The 21,401-nt window shown below is 58.3% G+C and overlaps 1 protein-coding gene across 1 annotated transcript; it reads right to left on the bottom strand.

Moving 5' to 3' along the window:
- Nucleotides 1-1,333: 1,333 nt before the first annotated feature.
- Nucleotides 1,334-14,984, bottom strand: IQCA1L (IQ motif containing with AAA domain 1 like). Its single transcript, XM_012662144.1, has 19 exons — nucleotides 14,974-14,984; nucleotides 14,104-14,431; nucleotides 12,959-13,078; nucleotides 12,462-12,647; nucleotides 9,669-9,740; nucleotides 8,026-8,231; nucleotides 7,532-7,616; nucleotides 6,972-7,109; nucleotides 6,785-6,860; nucleotides 6,297-6,403; nucleotides 5,430-5,513; nucleotides 5,282-5,340; nucleotides 4,584-4,666; nucleotides 4,373-4,480; nucleotides 3,620-3,819; nucleotides 3,070-3,156; nucleotides 2,647-2,824; nucleotides 2,003-2,241; nucleotides 1,334-1,441 (listed from the first exon to the last, which is right to left on the bottom strand). Exons 1-19 carry the CDS (start codon nucleotides 14,982-14,984, stop codon nucleotides 1,334-1,336), a joined length of 2,475 nt encoding a protein of 824 aa, XP_012517598.1.
- Between the last annotated feature and the right edge of the window lie 6,417 nt (nucleotides 14,985-21,401).

The raw sequence follows: 21,401 nt of genomic DNA, 5'->3' as shown, positions 1-21,401 counted from the left end.
TTTATATTTCTTCTTTTGAGAAATGTCTATTCAGGTTCTTTGCCCATTTTTAAATAGGATTATTTATTTTCTTGTTATTGAGTAGTTCGGGTTCCTTATATGTTTTGGATATTAGTCCATTATCAGATGTTTGATTTGCAAAATATTTTCTCCCGATCCGTGGGTTGCCTCTTCCCTCTATTAACCGTTTCCTTTGCTGTGCAGAAGTTTTTTAGTTTGATGCAATCCCATTTGTCTATTTTTGCTGGGCTTTTGGGCTCATATCCACGAAATCTCTGCCAGGCCAATGTCATGGAGCTTCCCCCTATGTTTTCTTCCAGTAGTTTTCTAGTTGCAGGTCTCGGATGCACCTTGACCTTTATCTACACACTCTGTGCAGTGTCCATGGGTCTGCCTTTTCCCAGAGAACTCTGGGGCTCCCCAGCCCTTGGCGGTATGATTGCCCCAGCTCCCCAAGTGCCCTGAGCCCACCCGACTGAACTATTCTCTCTCCGGCAAGGGGGAACTGGACTCCTCCCCATGGGCAAGAGGCTGTGTCCCATCGAGCCCTGAAGTATAGGCTGTGGGTCAGACAGAGGACAATGTGCAGAGCTGGGGCAGGCAGGTGCTGAGTTGGGGGGTCTTTGGAGGAAAGAGGAGAAGACCACTCAGAGGAGGTGTTGGGTCTACCAACAGCCCTGGTCCTGGCCCAAAGCCCCTCCATTTCCGCACACCCTTGCAGAGCTCTCCAACCCTCCCCACCCCACCACCCTCACTTCCTGACTGCCCAGACACTTCTGCTAGAGTAACTGAACCCTAGAGTAGAAGGGATCTTGGAGATCAGCTGGTCCAACCCCTCCTCACTATGCAAGTAAGGAAACCGAGGCCCAGGGAAAGCACTGTGCAGACCACACAGGGAGCTAGTGCCGAGGGGCTAGGACCAGGGACAGTTCCAGACGCTGCCTTTTTCTTTGTCTACACTCACTGTGGACCTTCATTCTCCCCTCTCTCCTCTTTCCCTTTCTCCTTCTCTTTGTAGTTTTTCTCACTTAAATACCTTGAGGAGGAAGAGAGCTCGGAACCAGGACAGGACAATGACGAGGAGATGGAGACACCGGGGTGGGGGCCGAGCACAGGGATCTATGCGGGAGACCGCGGTGAGCCAGCAAGGGCCGGGGTCCAGGAGGAAGAGATGGGAGCCAGGCGGGGCTATGCACGGTGGGGCAGAGGGAGGGCATAGACATGGACATGGACGGACGAGAGTGTCCCTGAGCCATCTGGGCATTTATGCCTCTGCCCCCCTGTCCCTTCACCCTTGGGGCACTGCCCAGTCCCAACCCACTAATCTCAAGCATCATTTCCTCTTCTTCTTCTCCTTGGCCAGCTTGGCTTCCTCAGCCTCCATCTGGTCCTTGCTGAGTTTCATGCTCTTCTTGCCCAGTGGAGTCTTGAAGTACCAGTCCTGGGGTGGTGGGAGCAGGAGGGGAGAGTACTTCGGGCCCGACCCTTGGTTCTACCTCCTGACCTCACCCCTCCCCTTTTTATGGACTCTGTGTTCTCAGCAGCCTCTTCTCCCCCACCCCCCAGGGTTCCCCTTATTCCCCACTCAATACTCCAGGCCACAGTGTCAGCCATCTCGGAGGGCAAGCTCTCCCCCATCCACCTCTGCAGCCCTCTCTCCTGGGCTCCCAAGGCCACCCTACCCCCCGCAAGGGGCAGTGCCTCAGGGGTGGGGATATGGGTGACAGTTGATCCCAGAACCAGCCAAGGGCTCCTAACATATAGGTGGCCCTTTTGGGCTCCCTCTCAGGGAAACCAGGTGAGATGGTTCTGCCCACACACTCCTACCCCTTGGACTTTCCTGGTCATTTCCTGTTCCCTTCCCAGATGAGACCCATGTTCATTTTAACCCAGTCGTCCTTTGGTAATTTGGGGGAGCAGGAGGGGTCCCAGGCATGTTTTGGGGGGGCTGACTCCCCGATGGACACAGCTCACCCATAACCCCAGCCCCCATCAGCCTCACCTTCATGGACTCCTCCTCCTCCCTGTACACTGGATCTAGTTTCGCCAGATGTCCCAGGAATTCAGAGGCCACCAGGGGCCGCTTGGCCACTTGCAGGAGCCGTCGCTCATTCAGCACCGATTGGACGGCTTGGAGAATGTGACCAGGTGTGTAGCCATCTGACACCTTGGCCAGGGCACTGATGTCCAGGCTCTGGGTCACTTGGAACCCCCGGGCCTCTATCATATGCTTCCAGAGCACTGCGGTGTTGGGGAGGACACGGGCGTGGGGGGCAGTGGGCACCAGGGCAGCAGCATGGCCTGGCCAGCCTCTGCCTTGGCCTGAGAGGAGCTCTGTGCTCCTGGAGAGCAGCCCCACCATCAGCTCCTCTCCCCCAGGAAGGTAGGGCCTGAGCGGTGAGGATCATTCTCCCAACTTAGCACGGGAAATGCAGCCCCAGAGGATGTAAGTGACCTGCCTGTGTCCACAGAGCCGAGGCCAGGACCCCGGCCACTGGCCTGCTTGTCCAGCAGCCCTTTGAGAGCACCTGGCCGCGGAGGTGAGGGCTTGCAGCAGCAGTGGGGGGTGGGAAGAGAGGTTCAGGCTTTGGCAGGGGCAGCAGTCTCCGGGTCCCTCTCTGGCTGTCCCATGTCCCCAGACCTCACCATAGCGAGAAGCGTAGTCGGGCCGGGGCATCAGGAGAATCCGCTCATAGACTCTGCACAGTCCCTTCAGCTCTGCCAGCTGTGGCCGGGCAGTTGTCCCAATCAGCATGACGCGGTCTCCAGGAACCAGCAGCCGCATGGCCTTGGTGAGGTCCTTCTTTATTCGTTTTGGGTCCATCTGTTCCAGGGGGGCAGTGGGGGGCACACAGTGATGGGGCATCCAGGCTCCTGGAGCACATGCCCCAGGCTCGGCACTGGGGAGGGTGCTGTCCATCCTACTTTGAGACAGTAAATCAGGCGTGGCGGGGAGGAGGAGCAGAGGGGACTTGCCCAAGGTCCCAGTGGGTGGGGTTTGGAGTGACTGGAAGAAGCCCTAGCCTGCCAGCCCTGCTCACAGAGCACTTGGTAGCCAAGCTCCCTCACCTCCCTCTCTTCTTTTGGGACCTTCTTATAGAAATTCTTCTCAGCATTTCCAATCCAGATGACAGAGGGCTGTAGGAGCTGGGCTACCTGCACAGATCAGAGAGTAGAAATCAGACCCTAGATGTTTCCAGCAAGGGTCACATCCCGACCTGGAACTCTGGACCGGGGCTGGTCTTGGGCAGCGGCTGACCTGGGAGCCCCCAGCTTCCACATCCCACATCCCGCCGGCCCCACATGCCAGCCTTTTGCACACACCTCCCACCTCAGTATGAGCCAAGCCACCGCCCTCTGCCCTCCGTGGAGAGCTGCATGGTAAGCCTCATCTTACTGTGAAAAGAAACCGCTCTGTCTCCCCACCCCCTGCCCTTACCCCCATGGGGGATGCCGGGGGAATCCAAGATACTAGCAGGGAGTGGTAGCGAGACCTCACCAGTCCAGGTCCTGAGTCACACCAAACAGGCCGATGGGTGACCTCTTAAGCATAAAGCCCACCCTGCTCTGTTATCCCAGGTCTAAGAAGCAGCAATGCCAAAACTCATGAGCTCCAGACCTTAAAGACCATATGCACTATCATCTGTGCTCCGCTCTTGCCAGGATATTTGCCCATCAGGTTGCCAGGCGACAGGTCAAACAGGTTGGCACCGGTTTCTGTGCACACAGCCTTGACCAGCATCTTTTTCCCCATGCCGGAGGGGCCCACCAGGAGGAGGGAGCGGATGAGGGGAGCCATGGCATGGATGTCTGGGGAGCCTGACAGGAAGAGGGGCCAGAGGCGGCAATGAGCCAGGAGCAGGGGCAGGGCTACGGTGGACCCTGTGCAGGTCAGCCCAGGGCCCAGCCATGCTACCCTCCCAAACGTCTGAGCAGTTCCCTAGGCCTGCAAGCCGAGAGCTTGGGGACTGTGCACGGCTTGGCAGTCTCGACTGCGAAGAGCTGTACGTGTGGTCAGGAGGGAGACTGCCACCCCTTCCAACATCCTTCCTGTTCTCTGTACCAGCTGCTTCCACTCCCGCTACGACGGGGCGGAATTAAAAGGCATGAGAGACACTACTGCAAAGCTCTCCGGCTCTGGTATTTAATAGGGCTGTGAGGCTGGTCTTCTGGGAATGGGTTGTCACTGGGGATGAGTAAGGGGCTGGCAGTGTGGGTCAAGGACCTACATGACCTGGAGAAGGCAGGAGGCCCCGTGGATTGGAGGCCCAGGCCGGACATGCCCGCCTCAGCCCCCTGCCTGAACCCCAGACCCCTACCCCGAGAGACACCCGCCCAGCGCTGGCTCTACAGTCTCCCCAGAGCCTCTTACCAAGCCGCAGGACTGCGTACAAGGCCATGTTCTGTCGTATGTCAAACAGGGAGGGCATGGGCAACTTGTTTGCCAAAGTCAGTGTGGATCCCAGATAGAGGCAGTCACCTGCGGGGACGGGCGGTCACCCGGTGAGTGGCACTCTCTCCCAGCGGAAGGTGTGGCCGGTGAGCCAGGGTTGTGGGGAACGGAGGTTGGGGAGGGGTCTCACCAATGTAGTCTTTCAGGGCTACAGTCTCACTCTTCTTTAGGAGGCCAAAAGTGACAAGCTCTTCGTACAGAGAGTCCACAGACCTGGCAGAGGATGACACAGAAGACCTCAAGAATGTTACGAAGAAAGGGCAAAGGCGAATGAGGGCAGAGACAGGGGCCCATGGTCCTCCTGCCCAGCGCTCAGTGATCAGAAACATCAACGGTGCGCTGCACAGGCACAGCCAGAGGGCGCAGGCCTCCCACCGTGGGTGCCCTGTGGCATTGCCGCAGTCTGCCCGCTGCCCACAGGTCCACCACGAGCAACTCAGTCACTTGGGTTAAGCACTACCCTCTTCTTAGAAACCACATTTCAGATGTGAATCCTCTTGGAAGGGACAACCACTAAAGAGGCTCATGTCAATGTGTTCATGAAGTAGAAAGGGACCGCTGATGGGACCCTCAATGCCCCCACCTGGGAAGTCCGGGGGAGGGAAACTCCATTTGTGTCTCATTCTACACTGTCACTGTCAAAGCCCGTTCTTACACCTGCACCCGACGTGTACAGCTACCGTGCGAGTTTGGCAGGGCAGGGACTGGGTGAACAAGGCCAGGGAGTCAGAGAGGGCAAACTGACTTTCCCAAGGTCACACAGCAGCAGAACCAGGACCGGCAATCAGGTCCATCCTGGACAGGGTCTGCCTCCACCACCTTGGCTACCTGTCTGGGGTTAGATCTTTTGCCTTCTTCTTCTTCCCAGTTTTCTTCCCAGGCTTTTTCTGGTGGGAAACAGTGCATGGTTCATTGTTCGCTGCTGCTTGCCTCGCCCGGTGTGCCCGCCCCATCCAGCCCCGGCCCCTCATCTCGCCTTCGGAGCCTTCAAGGGCCTCTCCTCCTCCCTGTCTACGGCCAGGCGCAGGTTCCTCAGCTCCTGGCGCATCAGCTCATCCACCTGGGGGAGACAGCAGGGGCCATGGCGGCCTGGGCTGGGCGGCAGTGGGAGAGGTGAGGAGGCACCAGGGCAGGGAGGAGGGGGGAGCCTCACGGAAGAGCCCCTGAGCCTGGTGAGGGCAGCAGGGATGGCCACCGACGCCTCCCCACGTGTGCCTTTGTGTTCTCCTCCCTCCCTGCACCTGTCCACACCATTCCTGGTCTGTGTCCTGCTCTCCCCGAGTCTTACTCTCAATGGTCAACATGTGGGGAGAAGCCCCCAGGATGGAGTTCAAGCCCAAGACCCACCCCTTGACGTCTCTGTGACCGAGAGCAGTCGCATAACCTCTTAGCCTCAGTTTCCCTTGCGTACCATCGCAAAAACCATGGTACCTCCCTCGTGGGTTGTGGGAAAGATGACGTAGCTGAATGCCCCTAAAGCACGTGGCACGAGTGGAGCATGCTGTCAGAGGGCTCCTGAGGATGTGCTGGGGTGTGGGTCCCCAGCCTCTGCCCTGTCTGACCGCAGCTCAGAGCCCCTCCCATGCCTTCACGTCCTGCGTCAGGCTCCCGGGGAGAAAGGGGGACAGGAAGCGGAGGAAGGTGGGTACTGACACGGGTGGAGCTAGGACTGTGCCTGGCAGGCAGCGATGGCTGCAGAGGATGAGCTGGGCCTAGGGTAGGGGGTTGGGACAAGAAGGAGGCAGCCGGAGGGGTGGGGAGGAGCCTGGGGTGGGCTGGAGGTGCCTGGCGGGGAAGAGGGTGTCCTGGCGGGGCCTGCAGGGAAACCCTGATCAGCACTCACCTGCACCCGAATCTCCTGCTCCACCTTCTTCCTCTTCTCCTCCCGAAGGGTCTCGGAGTCAAAGTTCTGACTGGGGTGTACGCTCTCCTGCCGGTTCTTCCACAGATCTGACCGCAGAAATGGAGGGATGCGTGAGGGTCAGAGCCCTGGCTGTGCATACATATGCACGCACACGTGCACACGCACACACGTGGGCTGGGGACTGTCCCCTCCCGGCCCTCAGCAATGCTCCTGCCCAGAACTCAGACAGAGGCCTGAGTCCAGGGCCTGTCACCCCCAGGATTCAGACCCAAGCCGTGACGGCCCCACCCCGGGAAGGGCAGCACACCTCCCTCTCTCCCCTGGCGTCATCCCCTCAGCCCACACACTCAGACACCCACAAGGCCACACAGCCAGCTCATGGGCCACGTGGCAGAGGCCTGCTTTCCACAGGACCCAAGGCCCCAGGACCTCCACAAGGCCCAGACACGCCTCTCCAGCCCGCTTACTTAAGTACTCCATGTGCCCCGCGCTGATCGCAGGTGTGAACTTGGACGGCAGCACCTGCAGCATCGCATCCGCTTCCTGGAATGGAAACGTCCTTTGGCCTGGACCCCCGCCCCTGCGCAGACCTTCCTGCCTGCGGCCCCGCCCTGCTCCCCGCCCACTCGCTCCTCTGTCCAGGACATGGCTTACCACCTTTTTGGCTTTTTCGTCCTTCCCTTTCCTCTTCCCTTTTTTATCCTTTTCTTTTTGGTCCTTTTCTTTTTCCTTACTTTTGGCTTGCTCCTTTTTCTTGCTCTCCTGGACCTGCGTCTCCAGCTCCATTCTCACCTGTGACCAACCACGGCGAAAGACGTCTCGGGGGAACGGGGCTGAGATCGCGGCAGACCAAGGATCGCCCAGGCCTACGTAACTAGAGGGGTCCGGACGGCTGAGCATGCAGAGACTTCACCGGGTCCAGGGAGAAAGGGGCACCCAGGAAGGAGTGTGGGATCCGAGCTGTCGCCTCCCCTGGGCCATGGGGATCTGGAGCCACGAGTCTCCCCAGACACGTCTCCCCTCCCTGGCCGTGGAAGCCTTGTCTAGCCACAGGTCCCCTTGCCCCTCTGCCCACGCGGTCTCTCTGGCCGTCTCTGCCTCCGCGGAGGCTGACCCCTCCCCCACCCGCTGCCCCTTCAGCTCACACTCCCCACTCTCCATAACCCTGGGCTCCATCTGCCAAAGAGCACCTCCTGTCCCCACATCCAGGGTACCTGTTCTGGAGTTTTGTCTGCAAAGATCAGGTAAGATCCACCTAGAGACTCATCTGGATAATCAGGGAAGCGGCCGGTAAGGGCACTAAGTGGACATAAGATGGTTGGAGAGATGGACGGGGGGGTGGGCACGTGGACTGGACAGACGGATGGGTGGGCGCATGGATAGGCGGGTAGAGAAGGGTGGACGGAGAGAGGGAAGGAACGGATAGTTGCAGACAGAAAGGACAGACTGTGCAGGGGGCATTCTCCGACGCTCTTCCCGTCCCACCCCCGCATTTCCTCTCCCTGTGTGGAAATGGGACGTCAGGAGTGGAGAAGGTCCCGTACACCAGGGCCCCAAGTTTTAAACCAAGAGCATCGGCATGTGGGGAGAGGGGTAGACAGAGGACTAGAGGGCAGAACGGCGGTGGGGCAGGAGCAGCCTTGGGGACACTGGCGTGAGGAGCGCATGAGGGGTGGAGTTTGGGGTCAGCCGAGGCGAGGACACTGACTGGCACTCGATGAACCACTGACGGATCTGCTCCTTCATCTTCTCCTTCATGTCAGGCCCCTCTGTCTCCCTGAGAGAACTGTGGGCCTTCTCCATGGCCGCCTGGAACTCCTCCTCCTTTTCTATCTGGCGGAGCCTCCGGACATCGTCCCCGAGGCAGGCCTGGGACATGATGCCCAGGTGCTCCGCCTGGCTGGGCGGGGGGAGCTGGGGGAGCGGAGGGAGAGGCCGGGGGCTCAGAGGTGGGAGTGGGAGGACCAGCACCTAGCCCCCCTCCCGCGTCCCCCGCACGCCCGCGCGGAACGACGGGCAGACTGCATCGGGAGAAACCGTGTTTGGAGCTGAAATTCGTCTGTGTAAATTACTCTGGTAATGAGTTTGCTGGATGCATCCGGGCAGGCCCCACCCGCGCCCCCAGCACACCCTCCCCGGAGCCCCCGGCCCAGCCCCCGCCCTGCGCGGCCGCGTTGGCAGCCGCTCTCGAAGCCACTTTCCCGCCTCATTGGCTCCCAAATGTATTTTAAATATCACTCTGCGCAGAGACAATTACTGAAAACGCTGAGCTCACACTGTTGATGGGCCCGGGCGGCCAGGCTCATTCCTCACCCACTGCCGTGCCATGCCCCCCTCCCCACCGAGGCCGACCCCTGCCTCTCCCCGCTTGCTCGCGCATCCTGGGCGTCTAGCTCTCCAGCCCCCCAACAAGTCTCTCACCTCCACTCCCACAGGGGCCCCCACCCTTCCCTCCTCCTGAAGCCCCCAGCCTCCAGTGGAGCCATCCCAGCCGGCCAAGACATCCCCGGCTCCACCCTGCGTGTTGCCAGCCCTGGGAAAGCTGCCTTCCCTCCAATCCCCCTGGCCCCAGCCCAGCCCCTCCCAAGTCCCTCTGCCAGCCAGGCCTCTGCTGGACCTGCCCAGGCAAAGGCCCTGTCCCGGGAGCATAACCCTCATGATCTCTGTCATGGCCTTCCTTTCCTAAGGCAGGGGAGACTAGCCGCATGAGAGCACCAGCAGAGAGCAGAGGACAGACAGGAGCAGGGGCCAGCTCAGGCCACCTGGACACACGCACGCACACTGGCACACACAGGGGTCTCTGCCCCCACCACCCACACTCCCCCGTGTATACACTCACACTCACGTTGCACAGTCCACACTTAGCCCTCCCCCCGGCAGAGCACGGAAGCAAGTCTGGGGCCCTCAGAGCAAATGGGGAGCCTGTGGCCTGCCTTGCCCCCGTCTGGGGAGTGTGCCCACACCCCGACACAGCCCCAGTGGTTCCCCAAGGCTAGCAGAGGCTGCAGTGGGTGGTGGGCGTGCTCCCCCGAACCCACCATGCAGCTCCTCCTTCCAGCCGGGGACAGGGACGTGGGGTCCAGGATGCCCTGCGCTATGCCCCTCACCCCGCCCCACATTTGAGATCCTTCCAGGCGCTCTTTGAAAGGGAGGGGTGCAAAGGGACCTGGCTTGGTGGCTTTCCTGTCCTTCTGCCTCTTTCTCACCCAGGATCTCCGCCTCTCCCCCAGGCCTAAGTGGAGGTTGGCATGGGCAGTGTGGGGCCAGAGAGGGCTGTGCTGGGGGCGGGGGCAGAGAGGACAAAGGAGAGGGAGGGGCCCTGCACTGGCCAGCCCTGCGCTCCAGGCTCACCATGCCAATGAACTCCATCTCCGTTCGCCGGTCCTGCTGAGTGCGTTTCCTTTGCAGGTGACCTTTCCACACCTGGGGGCGGGGGACATGTGGGACACCGATACTCCCCACCAGGCTCAGGCTCAGGCCCAGGGAGGAGCAGCAGCCACTCTCTCAGCGAGGGTCTGAGGGTCCAGGCTGGAGGAGGTCTAGGGTAGGAGTGGGCAGAGTGCTGAGTGCTCAGGTGCACAGTGCAGACACAGCCAGAACAGGTGGTCCTTCCGCCTCTAGCTCAGAGCTAGATGGCAGGCACCCAAGCCATCCAGCTCTGAGCACCCCCAGGAATTCCCTCCTTCTCATCTCCACCTTCATCTGCTGTATCTTTTGCGGCACGGATCAGAATTCAAGCACCACTTCCTGCAAGAAGTGTTCCCCACGCTCCTCCTCAGAATAGCCAGAGCGGCTGGAATAGATACTTGATTCCACCCAGGCACATAGCATCAGCGCTGTAGGGACCATGGAGCTCCTTTCGTCATTCCTTCACTTTCGACCCAAAGGAACTGAGGCCAGAGACAGCACGTGACCTCTCCCGGGCCCAAGAGCTCATCAGTGCAGAGCTGGACTCGTGCCACTTTCAGACCCGAGGACCGCTGAGTGCTGGTGGGCCAGGGCCGTGGACACCGGGCAGAGAGGGGCAGGGCAGCCGGCGCTCTCCATTGGCATCACAGCGCCTCCAGGAGCAGGGACTGGCTCCTGCACTCTCGTCTTGCCTTCGTCCTCCTGCTCCTGTGACCAGCACAGGACAAACCCACAATGACTGAGTCCTTCAGACATTCTTTCCTATTATTAGTGTGCTGGCCATCTCTCAGAATGCAATGTTTCTGTACTTCTGATGTCTGGCAACAGGGACAAAATGACTCGCTTTGGCTCTCAGGGGCAAGTGGGACTCTACCTTTGGGGCCCACCCTCCTTCTTGAAAGGCCTGCTTTAGCGAGCCCTGCAGTTGAGGACCTCCTCCATAGCTGGACATTGGTGCGGGCACCTGAAAGCAGGGGCTCGCTCCGGATGTTCAGCGTACTGATGAATAATGCAAAAATCTATCCCATTTGGAGAGGATATCATCTTCACAGACTTGTTGTTTATTTGTTGGTTGGTTGGTTTGCTTTTGTTTTTTGGTGGGGAGAGGTTCTAAGTTTCTTCTAGAGCAGCGGTCCTCAACATTTTTGGCACCAGGGACTGGTTTCATGGAAGGCAAATTTTCCACAGACTGGGGGTGGTGGTGGTGGAGGTCTGCGGCCCTGTCCCTAACAGGTCACAGACCGGTACTGGTCTGCAGCCCAGGGGTTGGGGACTGCAGCTCTAGTGGGCTAAGAGACAGGAGTCTTTGAGGCTTTGGGGTTTGAGAGAGAAGATGGGAGAGGAGATTGCTTTGAGAGAGACAAACAGGGTCCAGGCCGGGCGCGGTGGCTCACGCCTGTAATCCTAGCGCTCTGGGAGACCGAGGAGGAAGGATCCCTTGAGCTCAGGAGTTTAAGACCAGCCTGAACAAGAGCGAGACCCAGTCTCTGCTAAAAATAGAAAAAACTAGCTGGGCAACTAAAAACAGAAAAAAAGTAGCCAGGTGTGGTGGCGCATGCCTGTAGTCCCAGCTACTTGGGAGGCGGAGGCAGGAGGATCACTTGAGCCCAGGAGTTTGAGGTTGCTGTGAGCTAGGCTGACGCCACGGCACTCTAGCCCGGGCAACAGAGCCAGACTCTGTCTCAAAAAAAAAAAGAAAGAAAGAAAGAAAAGGTGACAAGCAGCTTCCTGTGACAGGACAGGGCCAGCAGCCTCGGGCGCAGCTGCAGGAACAGGAGCAGAGAGCTGCCCCTTCCTGCACTGGAATCTTCCCCGGGTCCCTCCAGTCTCTGATTGAGCTGCTAACCACTGCTGCCTCGAGTCGGCCTGTGCTAGCAGCATTTTAGGGAATGGCGGGAGAGGCCATGTCCATACACGGTGTGGACAGCAAGGGCTGACCCAGAGAGGCGTGGCGTTGCTGTCCAGAGAGAAGGAGAGGCATGACAACCGGGACGGTGAGAATGTTTGGGGAAACCTAGCAGGGCTGCGCTTTCCAGAGTGAGGCGAGATGGAGAATGTCATCGTATTTCCGTGTTAGAGTACAGTGACCCCAGATGGCACAGAGCTTCAGCATATGTGGGTCGCATTAGTTATCAAGTCTAATTCACTCATCCTGTCTCCCTTTACCTCAGAGGCTCAGGAGCATTGCTTTTTTCCTTCCTTCTTTTTTTTTTTCTTAGAGATGAGGGTCTTACTATGTTGCCCAGGGTTCAAGTGATCCTCCAGCCTCATCAGGATACATTTTAGTGGCTCATTTTAATGGTCTTAAGGGTTTCTGGAATGATCTTCTACTCTGTTCTGCTACTCTATTGTGGATCTTTCTCCCCTAATTTTACCGATCCTTCTGTTTCTGGGCTTTTATGGAATAGAGATGCACATTAAATTATAAACAAATAAGGTACATGCTTACCGATTGACTAAAGTCCCTGGTTTAGAATCTAGTTATGGGGCAACAGATTCTTCCTCCTTGGCCTTCCAGAGCGCTAGGATTACAGACGTGAGCCACCGCGCCCGGCCTGGACCCTGTTTGTCTCTCTCAAATCAATCTCCTCTCCCATCTTCTCTCTCAAACCCCAAAGCCTCAAAGACTCCTATCTCTTAGCCCACTAGGCAATCCTGTGAGCAATTGCTGAGCCTGGCAGGCTTCCTGAAGGAGGTGACTCTCCCCTGGCCCTCCTCCTGGGTGCCCAAGCTTACCTTTTGTACTGTGAGAGCTGCTTGGTCCTGACTGAATTTGTGCCGCCCGTCGTCCCGAATCTTCCGGCCCCGCTCCTCCTCTCTTTGAATCTCTTTCATGAAGGTTGCTCGGAGGCGGCCTTGCCTGGCCCGCTCGGCCTTTTGCACTAGAATTATGGCCTCGGTCCGGTGCATTCCTGGCAAGTCCTGGCCAGAGCAGGGGCAAAAGAGCAGGGGGACATGAGGGTAAGCTTGCGCCCAAGGTGGGCAGCTGGGAGCCCACCAGCCACCAAAGGACGCACTTGGGGCCATGGTCGTCCCAGAGCAGCTGGGTGCCCAAGTCCTGTCTTGGTGCTGGAGGGTCACAGTGAGCACAAGAGCAGCCTTGCAGGAGCCAGGGATCACCGACAGAAAGAGCACTCTGAGGTGGGTAGAGAGCAGAGCAGGGCCTCTCCGTGTCTTAGAGGGTCCCAGAAAGGGTATGGAGGAGTCTGGGAGGGTGTCTCTCCCCTGCTTACCTCCTTGGAGGACATTGGCTCCATTCTGGACAGGATCTCGGCTAGCATCAGCCCTCGCTCCCGCATAGCACTGGACTGCTCCAGCAAGAAGTATTTGGGGATTGAAACTTCCAGATCCGCCTTTGGGGCAATATGGAGGAAGGAGGGTCAGGAATGAAGTCTGGGCCATCTGGCTGACCCACTGCTGTTCCCAGCTGCTTACACACTCATTGGCACTGTTCCCTCCACCCTAGAGCCCTGGGGTAGGAAACCTAGCAGGTTATGGGGCAGATCCCTCCAAGGGTCATTCCTCTCTTCCTCTGCACCTCCTACCCCCTGGAGGAATAGAATTCTAGAGGATCACGGTAGGTGGCAGTGGTCCCAAAGCTGGCTGTACATCAGAATCAACTTGGAAGCTCTTAAATGCAGATTCCTAGGTCCTGCCCAGATAACCACATCAGAATGGCAGGGCCTAGGGAATCTATTTTTGTTCTCCAAGTCCACCCCTGCAGCTGGTGGGGGAATTTGAGACCACCTTGGTTATGGCGCAGTGACTGCCCCCTAACCTTGGGGCAGGACTGGAGGCCTTGCATAAGCTCTGTGCTCTAGAACAGCCATACTATTATTATTATTTTAATAGAGGCAGGGTCTCACTCTGTCACCCAGGCTGAAGTTAAAACAGCTTTCTAGAACTTGCCTGTGCACATAGATCATCTGAGGATCTTGTTAAAACACAGATGCAGATTTAATGGGTCTGCGATGCGGCAGCAGTTTCTGCCCTCATGATGTGGATGTTGCTGGTCCAGGGACCAGACTTTGAGGAGCAAGCCTCTGGAGGCCTATCCTCGCCAATCCCCTGCAGTGCGTGGGTCTTCCCAGCCATGCAGGGACCTCCCCAGCCTCACTCCATCCATCCCCCAACTTCCTCCACGCACCCCAGTTCCTGAAGCGTTTCCCACTGGCCAAACTCTGGTCTCTGATCTGCCCCTCCCTCCTTCCCTTGCAGATGCAGAAATGCCAAGGATGTCCGGGAGGGGCAAGGCCAGCCCCGCCCCCACCCCGCCCCTGGCTGGCCGGGGCGTGGCCCGGTGTCCGCAGGTGGTCCAGGCCAGCCGCCGCCCCGCCCCGCCCCGCACTGGCCCTCGTGGCTCTTGGCGGCTGCGCACCGGGGTGAGCTTGAGGTCCTGAAGCACGCGGTCCAGGCAGTGGCTCTCGCTCATGTCGACGCGCACCAACTCGTCCTTGAGCTCCAGCACGCGGCCCGCCACGCAGTCCAGCAGGCGCCGCAGCAGCCGCCGCTTCTGCGGCTGCATCATCTGGTCGTAGGCGGTGTCGAACCCGCGCAGCAGCCCCAGGTAGCCCAGGTAGAGCGACGCGAGCCTGTACTGGAAGGACTGCCGCTCCCGCTCGGGCACGGGTTCGAGCAGGGGCTGCTCTCGGTCCAGCAGCTCTTGCAGGGTCACGTGGGAGGACTCCCAGAGGCGCTGGTAAGCTCTGGAGGGAGGGCAGCGCCCACGCTCTGAGCCTCGAGCCCCCTGGGGGGTATGAACTCGGGTTCCAGAAGGCGTGGACGTTACTCACGGGCCGAAATGGGCTGCAGGGAAGTGAGGGGCTGCAGGGGAATGAATGGGCAGTGTGTGGGCTTAGAGAGGGTGTGAGATTGGGGTCCGCTGATGGATTAGCAGGAATGCAGAAGGGGCATGGCCCTTAGGGGTTTGGGAGGGCGGCAGCCGGGGAGTGGGGTTCCTGTAAGGTGGGGTCTTTTGGAGTCGGGGGCAGGGGGTTACTCCAGGTGAGGGTGCAGACCACGGATGCTGCAGGGGCCTGGGTGGTGGGTGGGAGTGGGAGTCAGGGCTGAGTGTGGAGAAAGGTCCCTTCCCCAGGGCAGGGCAGTTCCAGGGAGGCCTGTGGAGTGAAAGCAGGCCACAGGCAGGAACAGCCAGGTGGCCCAGTACCCCAACCCCCTCTCTGCCCCGTCTGTCAGGACAGGGAGGCGCTTTGCCCTTTGCTCTCCCGGGCCTGGGGGTCCCACTCACCCCTCAGACATGCTGCCTGCTCCTCCCCACCTGCTGTTTGTGAGCGGTTGTGAAACCCACAGAACCCACAGCTGGGGGCAGAACCCCCTGGCTTTAAGAGTTCTGACCCACTGTCCCAAGGTTCTAGAGCTGAGGAGGGGGAGCTGGTTGGGTGCGGGATTGAGGACACTTATCTCGGAGGACGTCCTGGAAGTGGCGCACCGAAGGGAGGGAGGGTGGTGGCTGCAGGCTGCCAAGTAGCAAGCTTTGGAAGGTTAGGGAAGAAGATGGGGTCAACTGTGGCTGTTTTTCTTGTGAGGATCAAATAAAATACATCTCTGTTTGAAGTCGCCTGTGCACTGTGGCACTCTGGATATAAACTTGCCCTAAAGGCATTACTCCTCTGTTCCTTCATTCAGCCTCGCCTTCTGCTCTGCACAACCTGGCTTTGCTTCGTGTAGGACTGTGCTGGGAGCCCGCTTAGGGGAGGGGAAGGGGTGCTGGATTTGGGGTTGAAGCCCCTTGCGTGAAAGTGAGCACAGCCTTGCCGGGTCTGCTGAGCGTTCACTCCGTCCCCGGGAACTAGACCCGGTGAAGGATTGTTGGGAAGTGTAGTGGGTGCTGCTCAGTGATGTCTGGGGCTCGCCCTCAGCTGTGTGGGGGTGTCCCCACGACTGCCAGGGCGCGGGAGACCGTGTTTCAGACGGTACCGGCAGCTGCCGGGTGCTGGCCAGGAGCAGGGAGCAGTGGCTCAGTGCTGAGTGGGGCCCGTGAGTGACACACACAAGGAACAGAGCCGAGGAGAGGAGGGGAGCAGCGTGGGGGAGCAGCAAGGGGAGCAAGCCGTCTGTCCACTCACAAAGGGAACAGAAGGAAGGAGTTTTAGATTTGTCTACATCTCACCCCTCACTCCACCCTGTTCCAGCGTGGAAGAGAATTTATGGGTGACACGTCCACGGGACAGAGCAGGGGCTGCAGGAGACAGAGAAAAAGCAAATGTGGTCCGATGTTAAATGGCAAATCCAGGTGAAGGACGTGAGTGGCTGTTGTACTTCTGTGGGTTTCAGATTTTTCTAAATAAAATTAGGAAAGAAAAGGTATATCCCTGCTGACTTGTTCTGAAGTTAAGGGGAAGAAAATGTTGGGGGGAAATAAATCTTACTGATCTCCGCAGGTTATTTATTATACAGAATACAGAAGCTGGTCTGGGCCTTCAGTTTTTGTATCTTGCTGAATAGATCCATGTGGCCCCTTCGCCCAGCACAGGCCTGTCCTATGGGACACATGACAGTCGGTGGGAAGTGGTACAAAACCACAGCCTAGAGGAGCAACACACACGAGGACTTCCAGGCCCAGGGAAGCAGCCGGCAGTAAACCCAGGACCCTAGTCCAGGTCGCAAGTCACACTTGCTCACCACCGATTAGAACAGCCGTATGTTTACAGGACACTGTCACGTCACTCACAGGACACACCCAGAGAGCAGTGTTTAAACTCTATGTACGTGAGTGAGTGTTGTCCCACCTGTAGCTGCCTCGCAGCTGAGGATGCCCTTGTCCCAGACTACACCCCGGCCTCACACAGCCTCTTTCAAATTGCCACAGTGCAAAGGAACCGGTCACCCTCTATTCGTGTCAGCCCCTGGGTCACTTGGAGCTGGTGTACTTGGTGACAGCCTTGGTGCCCTTGGCATGCTTGGCCAGCCCCCCACGCAGTGGCGGCGCACAGCTGTCTGCACGTCCAGGAAGTCAGGGTGGTCCGGCCCGAGTGCTGGGCCGGAGGGGGCCTCACCAGTAGCCGCTCAAACACATCATGGCCTGGGCAGACATGCCGATGCTGGGTGCCCTGGAGAAGCAGCAGGACCACTCGGCTAACAGGGGGCCCTGCCTGCGCCACAAACAGCCCCGAGCTGGGGGCTCTAGGCAGCAAGCGGAGGCGGCGAGGGCTCCCCACCAACCCCTTCCCAGAAGCCAACAGACATGGAAATAGAACATGTGTTTTCTTTTTACTACTATGGTATATCCCAGTTAAAAAAAATAAAAGTTTCTCTAACTGCAAGAGTTAACACTATTAAGTTCCTCGTATAAGGACATGCCAGCATCTATATTTAACAAATGGGATCAGTTACACATGCGTCTTGCGTTTTCCATTTAATGCATTTGCATGATGTTCTGTGTATTGATGAATCGTAGTTCTCACCACCGTTCCTCTCTTAATGGACCTCTACGGTTTTGTTTTGGGGGGTTTTTGCTATGAGGTGGTGGTGTAGTAAATACACATCTCTGAACCTTGTATCAGCACAATTAAGGTTGTTCCCGTGGTGGGACTGCAGGTCCAAGGGTTTGCGCTTAACTCGGTAGAGCTACCCAGTCACTCTCCAGCGAGCACGTGACATAGTCACAGCACCAGACTAGGAGGTGAGAGACCCGTGTTCTGAGGCTGTTCCATGAATCACTGTGACCTTGAATAGGGCACTTTCCTCTGAGCCTCAGTTTCCTCTTCTGTCACACAAGCTTTTGAACTAGGTGATCTCCAACAAACGGTAGGGACCTGGTGACAACCCTAAAGTGAGTAGGTGGAGCTTGTCTGGTGTAAAGTGGCAGAGAAGTGACTGCCTAACCACCTGCACGGAGCCAGTGGTGGAGACAGCACTGGCCCGGGCAGGACCCGAGCATCCTTCCTGTGCCCCGTCCCCTAACGCACAGGGGCCAGGCTCCTGACGCCCAGCCGCTGGCTCCCCCACTGCCTCTGGTCTCTGGCGCCCACCGGAAGTCTGCAGCTGGCACAAGGTTGCTCTACCCCGTCCCCTCTGTTGTCAGCACGTCCCACTCTCCATGGGCTGCCGGGGTGACAAATGGCTCCCATCCTCAGTGACAGGTAAGGGGCTGAGGCTCTCAGCAGCTCTCTCCTCTGCGAGTCCAGGCCTGGTCCAACCTGTCAGTCACAATTTTTGAGCCCCAAAGTTGGCGGCTCAGTAACACTGCCACCCCACTTTCTCAGTTCTGGCCAACCCACATCAGTGCTGGGCCACCCCTCACCCAAGAGCATCCCTGGACACCCAGGCTGCCCAGCCACGAAACCGCTCCTGGGGTTCAGGTGGAGACAGGCTCTACCTCTGGGACCCATTCGAGCACGGGGGTAGGGATGTTAGGTGGATTGGAGAGGCCCAGCACAGGCAGCATGGCTGCCCCCACCTGCTCCTGGCCCTGGCTCTGCTGAACAGGGCAGCGGCTTTGTGTCCTCCAGACTGACTGGTTGTTGGGTACCCATCAGTGCCCAAGTGTCTGTCAATGTGCTGAGTCCCAGGAGTAGCTGCTTCTCATGCACAAATAGGGCAGGGTAGCTGCATCCCCTGTGTGTTAGCAGAGAGGGACACACAGGAAGGATGCTAGGGGCTGGCCTACAGCCAGGGGAGCCCAGACGGCCACTATTTGGTCTCAGCCTTTATGGGCCTCGTTTGTGGGCTGTAAGGTAAGCAAGCCCTAAGCCCCTCGGGGACAGTGCTGCGTGTCCAGAGGCCTCCCTGACTCTAGCTCACACTGCCTGCTCTTCCGTCGCCCTGATGTCCTGTTTGTACCATGTTTGGTGCCCGAGCACCTTCAGCCCAGCAGTGTGGTCGTCTTGTCCTTTAATTATGTCCCCTCACCTAATCATCTCGTCTGTCCGAAAGCCCTGGAAACTTCTGGAGGGTGCTGGGAGCGCGCTTTACATGGCCCTGCCTGTCACAGGTGCAGGGGACGCTGGGGGTGGAGAGGCTGCCAAGATTGGGTCATGCCACCTCAAGAGGGGCACAGCACGCCCGAGCGGCTTGCCCCAGCGCCAGCCTGGTGCCCCGTCAAGGCACTTTCCAGCACTTCCCCCCACCCTCGCTCCCCACTCTCACCTGCTTCAGCACCTTGCCCACGTTCCTGGGATAGGTTTCTTTGCCCTGACGATGCTTTTCGGACTTCTGTTCCCAGAACTGCGACCTCTGCGACTGTCCCCGCTTGCGCTCATCCTCCAGCTCCTCAGACAGCCCCTCTGGCCCTCAGGAGCCACTTTTATGCAGTCAGCGGCCCAGCAGGTGTGGCTGGGGGCACGCGCCCGGGACTGAGGGGCTGGAGGGGAGGGGTCTGGCTCAACCCACTCCAGAACCTGCTCTCGATTAAACTTGCAAGAGACTAATTGCTCCCTCCTCTCCCGCAAGTAATTTCCTGTCTCTGAATCAAGAAACCCTTCACCAGCCCCCTCCCAGTGTATTTGCACACTAAGTTCACATACTCAAGACCACCAACCTCTATCCACGGCACCAGGAGCTCCAGGAGCACGGGCGCCTCCCCCCGAGAGCCCTGGCGGAGCTGACGAGACCAGATCGCGTCAGGCCATGGGAGAGGGCCGAAGGGGCCAAAGGGTGGCGCCCAAGGTAGGAGGGCTCAAGTAGCCGGAGGCGGCTCCGCGGCACAAATGGGGACCTGAAGCGCGCTTGTAGGATGGGATCATTTAATCGGGAAGAATGGGGGAAGGGGAAACAGGATGAGAAGTAGAGAGCGGAGTCGGAGCAAGCGGAGCATAGTGAGGCTCGGACCCAAGGCAGAGGATGGGGCCAAATGGCGGAGCCCAGACTGGGCAGACAGCAGGACGGCACCCAAGAGGGAGGAGCAGAGAAACAGCGGCGCTCTCCACAGAAGCACATGTGGGGTCATGGGAGTTGGCTGCAAAGGGAAGAAAAAGGCCACTGTGAAATGGAGAAAGTGCGTTGTCTTACTTAGCACCTGCATGTGAAGAAACATCTCAGGGCCTTGAATGCCGTGATGAAAGCAATCCGGAGCAACATTAAAGCACAGGTGTGGGGAAAGGAGGACATTCCACCTGGAGAGAGCTGGGGGAGGAGTGCCGAAGACCAGCATCACCTGCCGGGCTGAGCGACAACCCCCACCTGGTCAACTCCCCACCCCACCCGGTTCCGGCATCCGCTTACACCCACCCGCTAAGGTCGAAGAGGACTAAGGGCGCAATTCTTAACCCCAAACAAGGCACTGCTAAATTTAGAAATATTCTGTGGGTTTTTAAAACATTCTCAAAATTATCGATTGGCGTAATTTTCTTAACAAGTCGGCTGACTAGATGCTTCCCTCCCTCCAGGTTCCGAAGACCTCGCCCGCCAGCCTCAGGTGCACACTCGGAGACCCCACCTGACTCCGCCTGGATTCTCAGCAATACCCAGGACTTCTCGGCTGGTGCAGCAGGAGCTGTTCCTCGCCGGGGGCCATCCTGCCCTGGACCGCGGCTGTGGACGCTCAGGACACACTCGGCCCATTCTGCTCCAGGCCCCACTTAAAGCCCAAAGCAGCCGAGCCGGGCCCGTCTGGGGATGCCGGTGGGCAGAGGACGCCTGTGTCTCAGCCGCGGCGTCTCACCGAGCCCTCCCGTGCCCTCTGCCGAGTGCAGCTCTTCACGCCATCTGAGAAGACCCTACTCATCTTCCGAGTCCGAGCACTGATCCTGCCTTCTGGGCAGCTACTCACAGAAACCTCCCTCCCTTTTGAATACTCCCGTCTCCCATCCAAATCACGATTCAGCGTCTGATTTACGTCTCTCTGTACCTTGTTCTCTAGTCTTGTTGGCTTCCCCACTAGATCAGGAGCTCCTTGGGGGTTTAGACACCATCTGGGACATGGTCCCCCGTCTTAGATGTACTATAATGAGTACTGAGAAATCGTGGCTGAGCCACGTTTTCCCACAGGGAGGCTGCTGAGGTTCCAGAGGTGGAGTGACGAATCCACACGGGTGAGGATGGCAGTGGTGTGCCTGGTGGCACAAAGGCTAGAAGTGCTGCTCAGGTTCAAAAGAACAGACAAGGTACGCAGAGCCCCGGGCTGGAAGTAAATGAGACAGTGCTGACGGAAACGATGGCTGTGGCCAGGTAAAATAATAAAACCTCCTGTATCCCAGCAGCAAGAGTGGCTCACAAACCTTGGTGTGAAAATGCAGACTCCTGGAGTAGACAGGTCTGGAGCTCAGGAATCTGCATTTTTAACAATCATCCCAAGTATTGAGGTGCAGGTGGCGGCAGGAGAACCTCAGATCACACTCGGAAAAACATGCTCCAGGACAGCGGTTCTCAAAGTGCAGCCCTCAGACCAGCAACATTTGCATCCCTCGGAAGCTTGTTGGGAATGTTAACATTCCGGTCTTGCCCCAGACCTACCGAGCCAGAATCCTGAGAAGACCAGCAACGTGAGCCCATGGGCCCTCCAGGTCGCTCTGATTCACGTGCAGTGTGTGAACCACAGGCCTGAGGAAAGGCACAACTTCCAATCAGCAGAACGAGAAAGTTCTTCCAGTTCCTAGGGACTAGTCTTCAGTCCCCATCTATCCCACTGACTCCGGCCCCAGCTCCTGCCGAGGGGAAGTGAAAGTTGACACTGCAGGGAGGAGAAGGTGGCCCCAGAGAACTGAGAAGGAAGGTAGG

This window comes from Propithecus coquereli, unplaced genomic scaffold, assembly GCF_000956105.1.
Source record: "Propithecus coquereli isolate 6110/MARCELLA unplaced genomic scaffold, Pcoq_1.0 Scaffold75, whole genome shotgun sequence".
Lineage (NCBI taxonomy): Eukaryota > Metazoa > Chordata > Mammalia > Primates > Indriidae > Propithecus > Propithecus coquereli.
The sequence above is the reverse complement of the archived record's forward strand: the minus strand, read 5'-3'. Positions and strand labels throughout refer to the sequence as shown.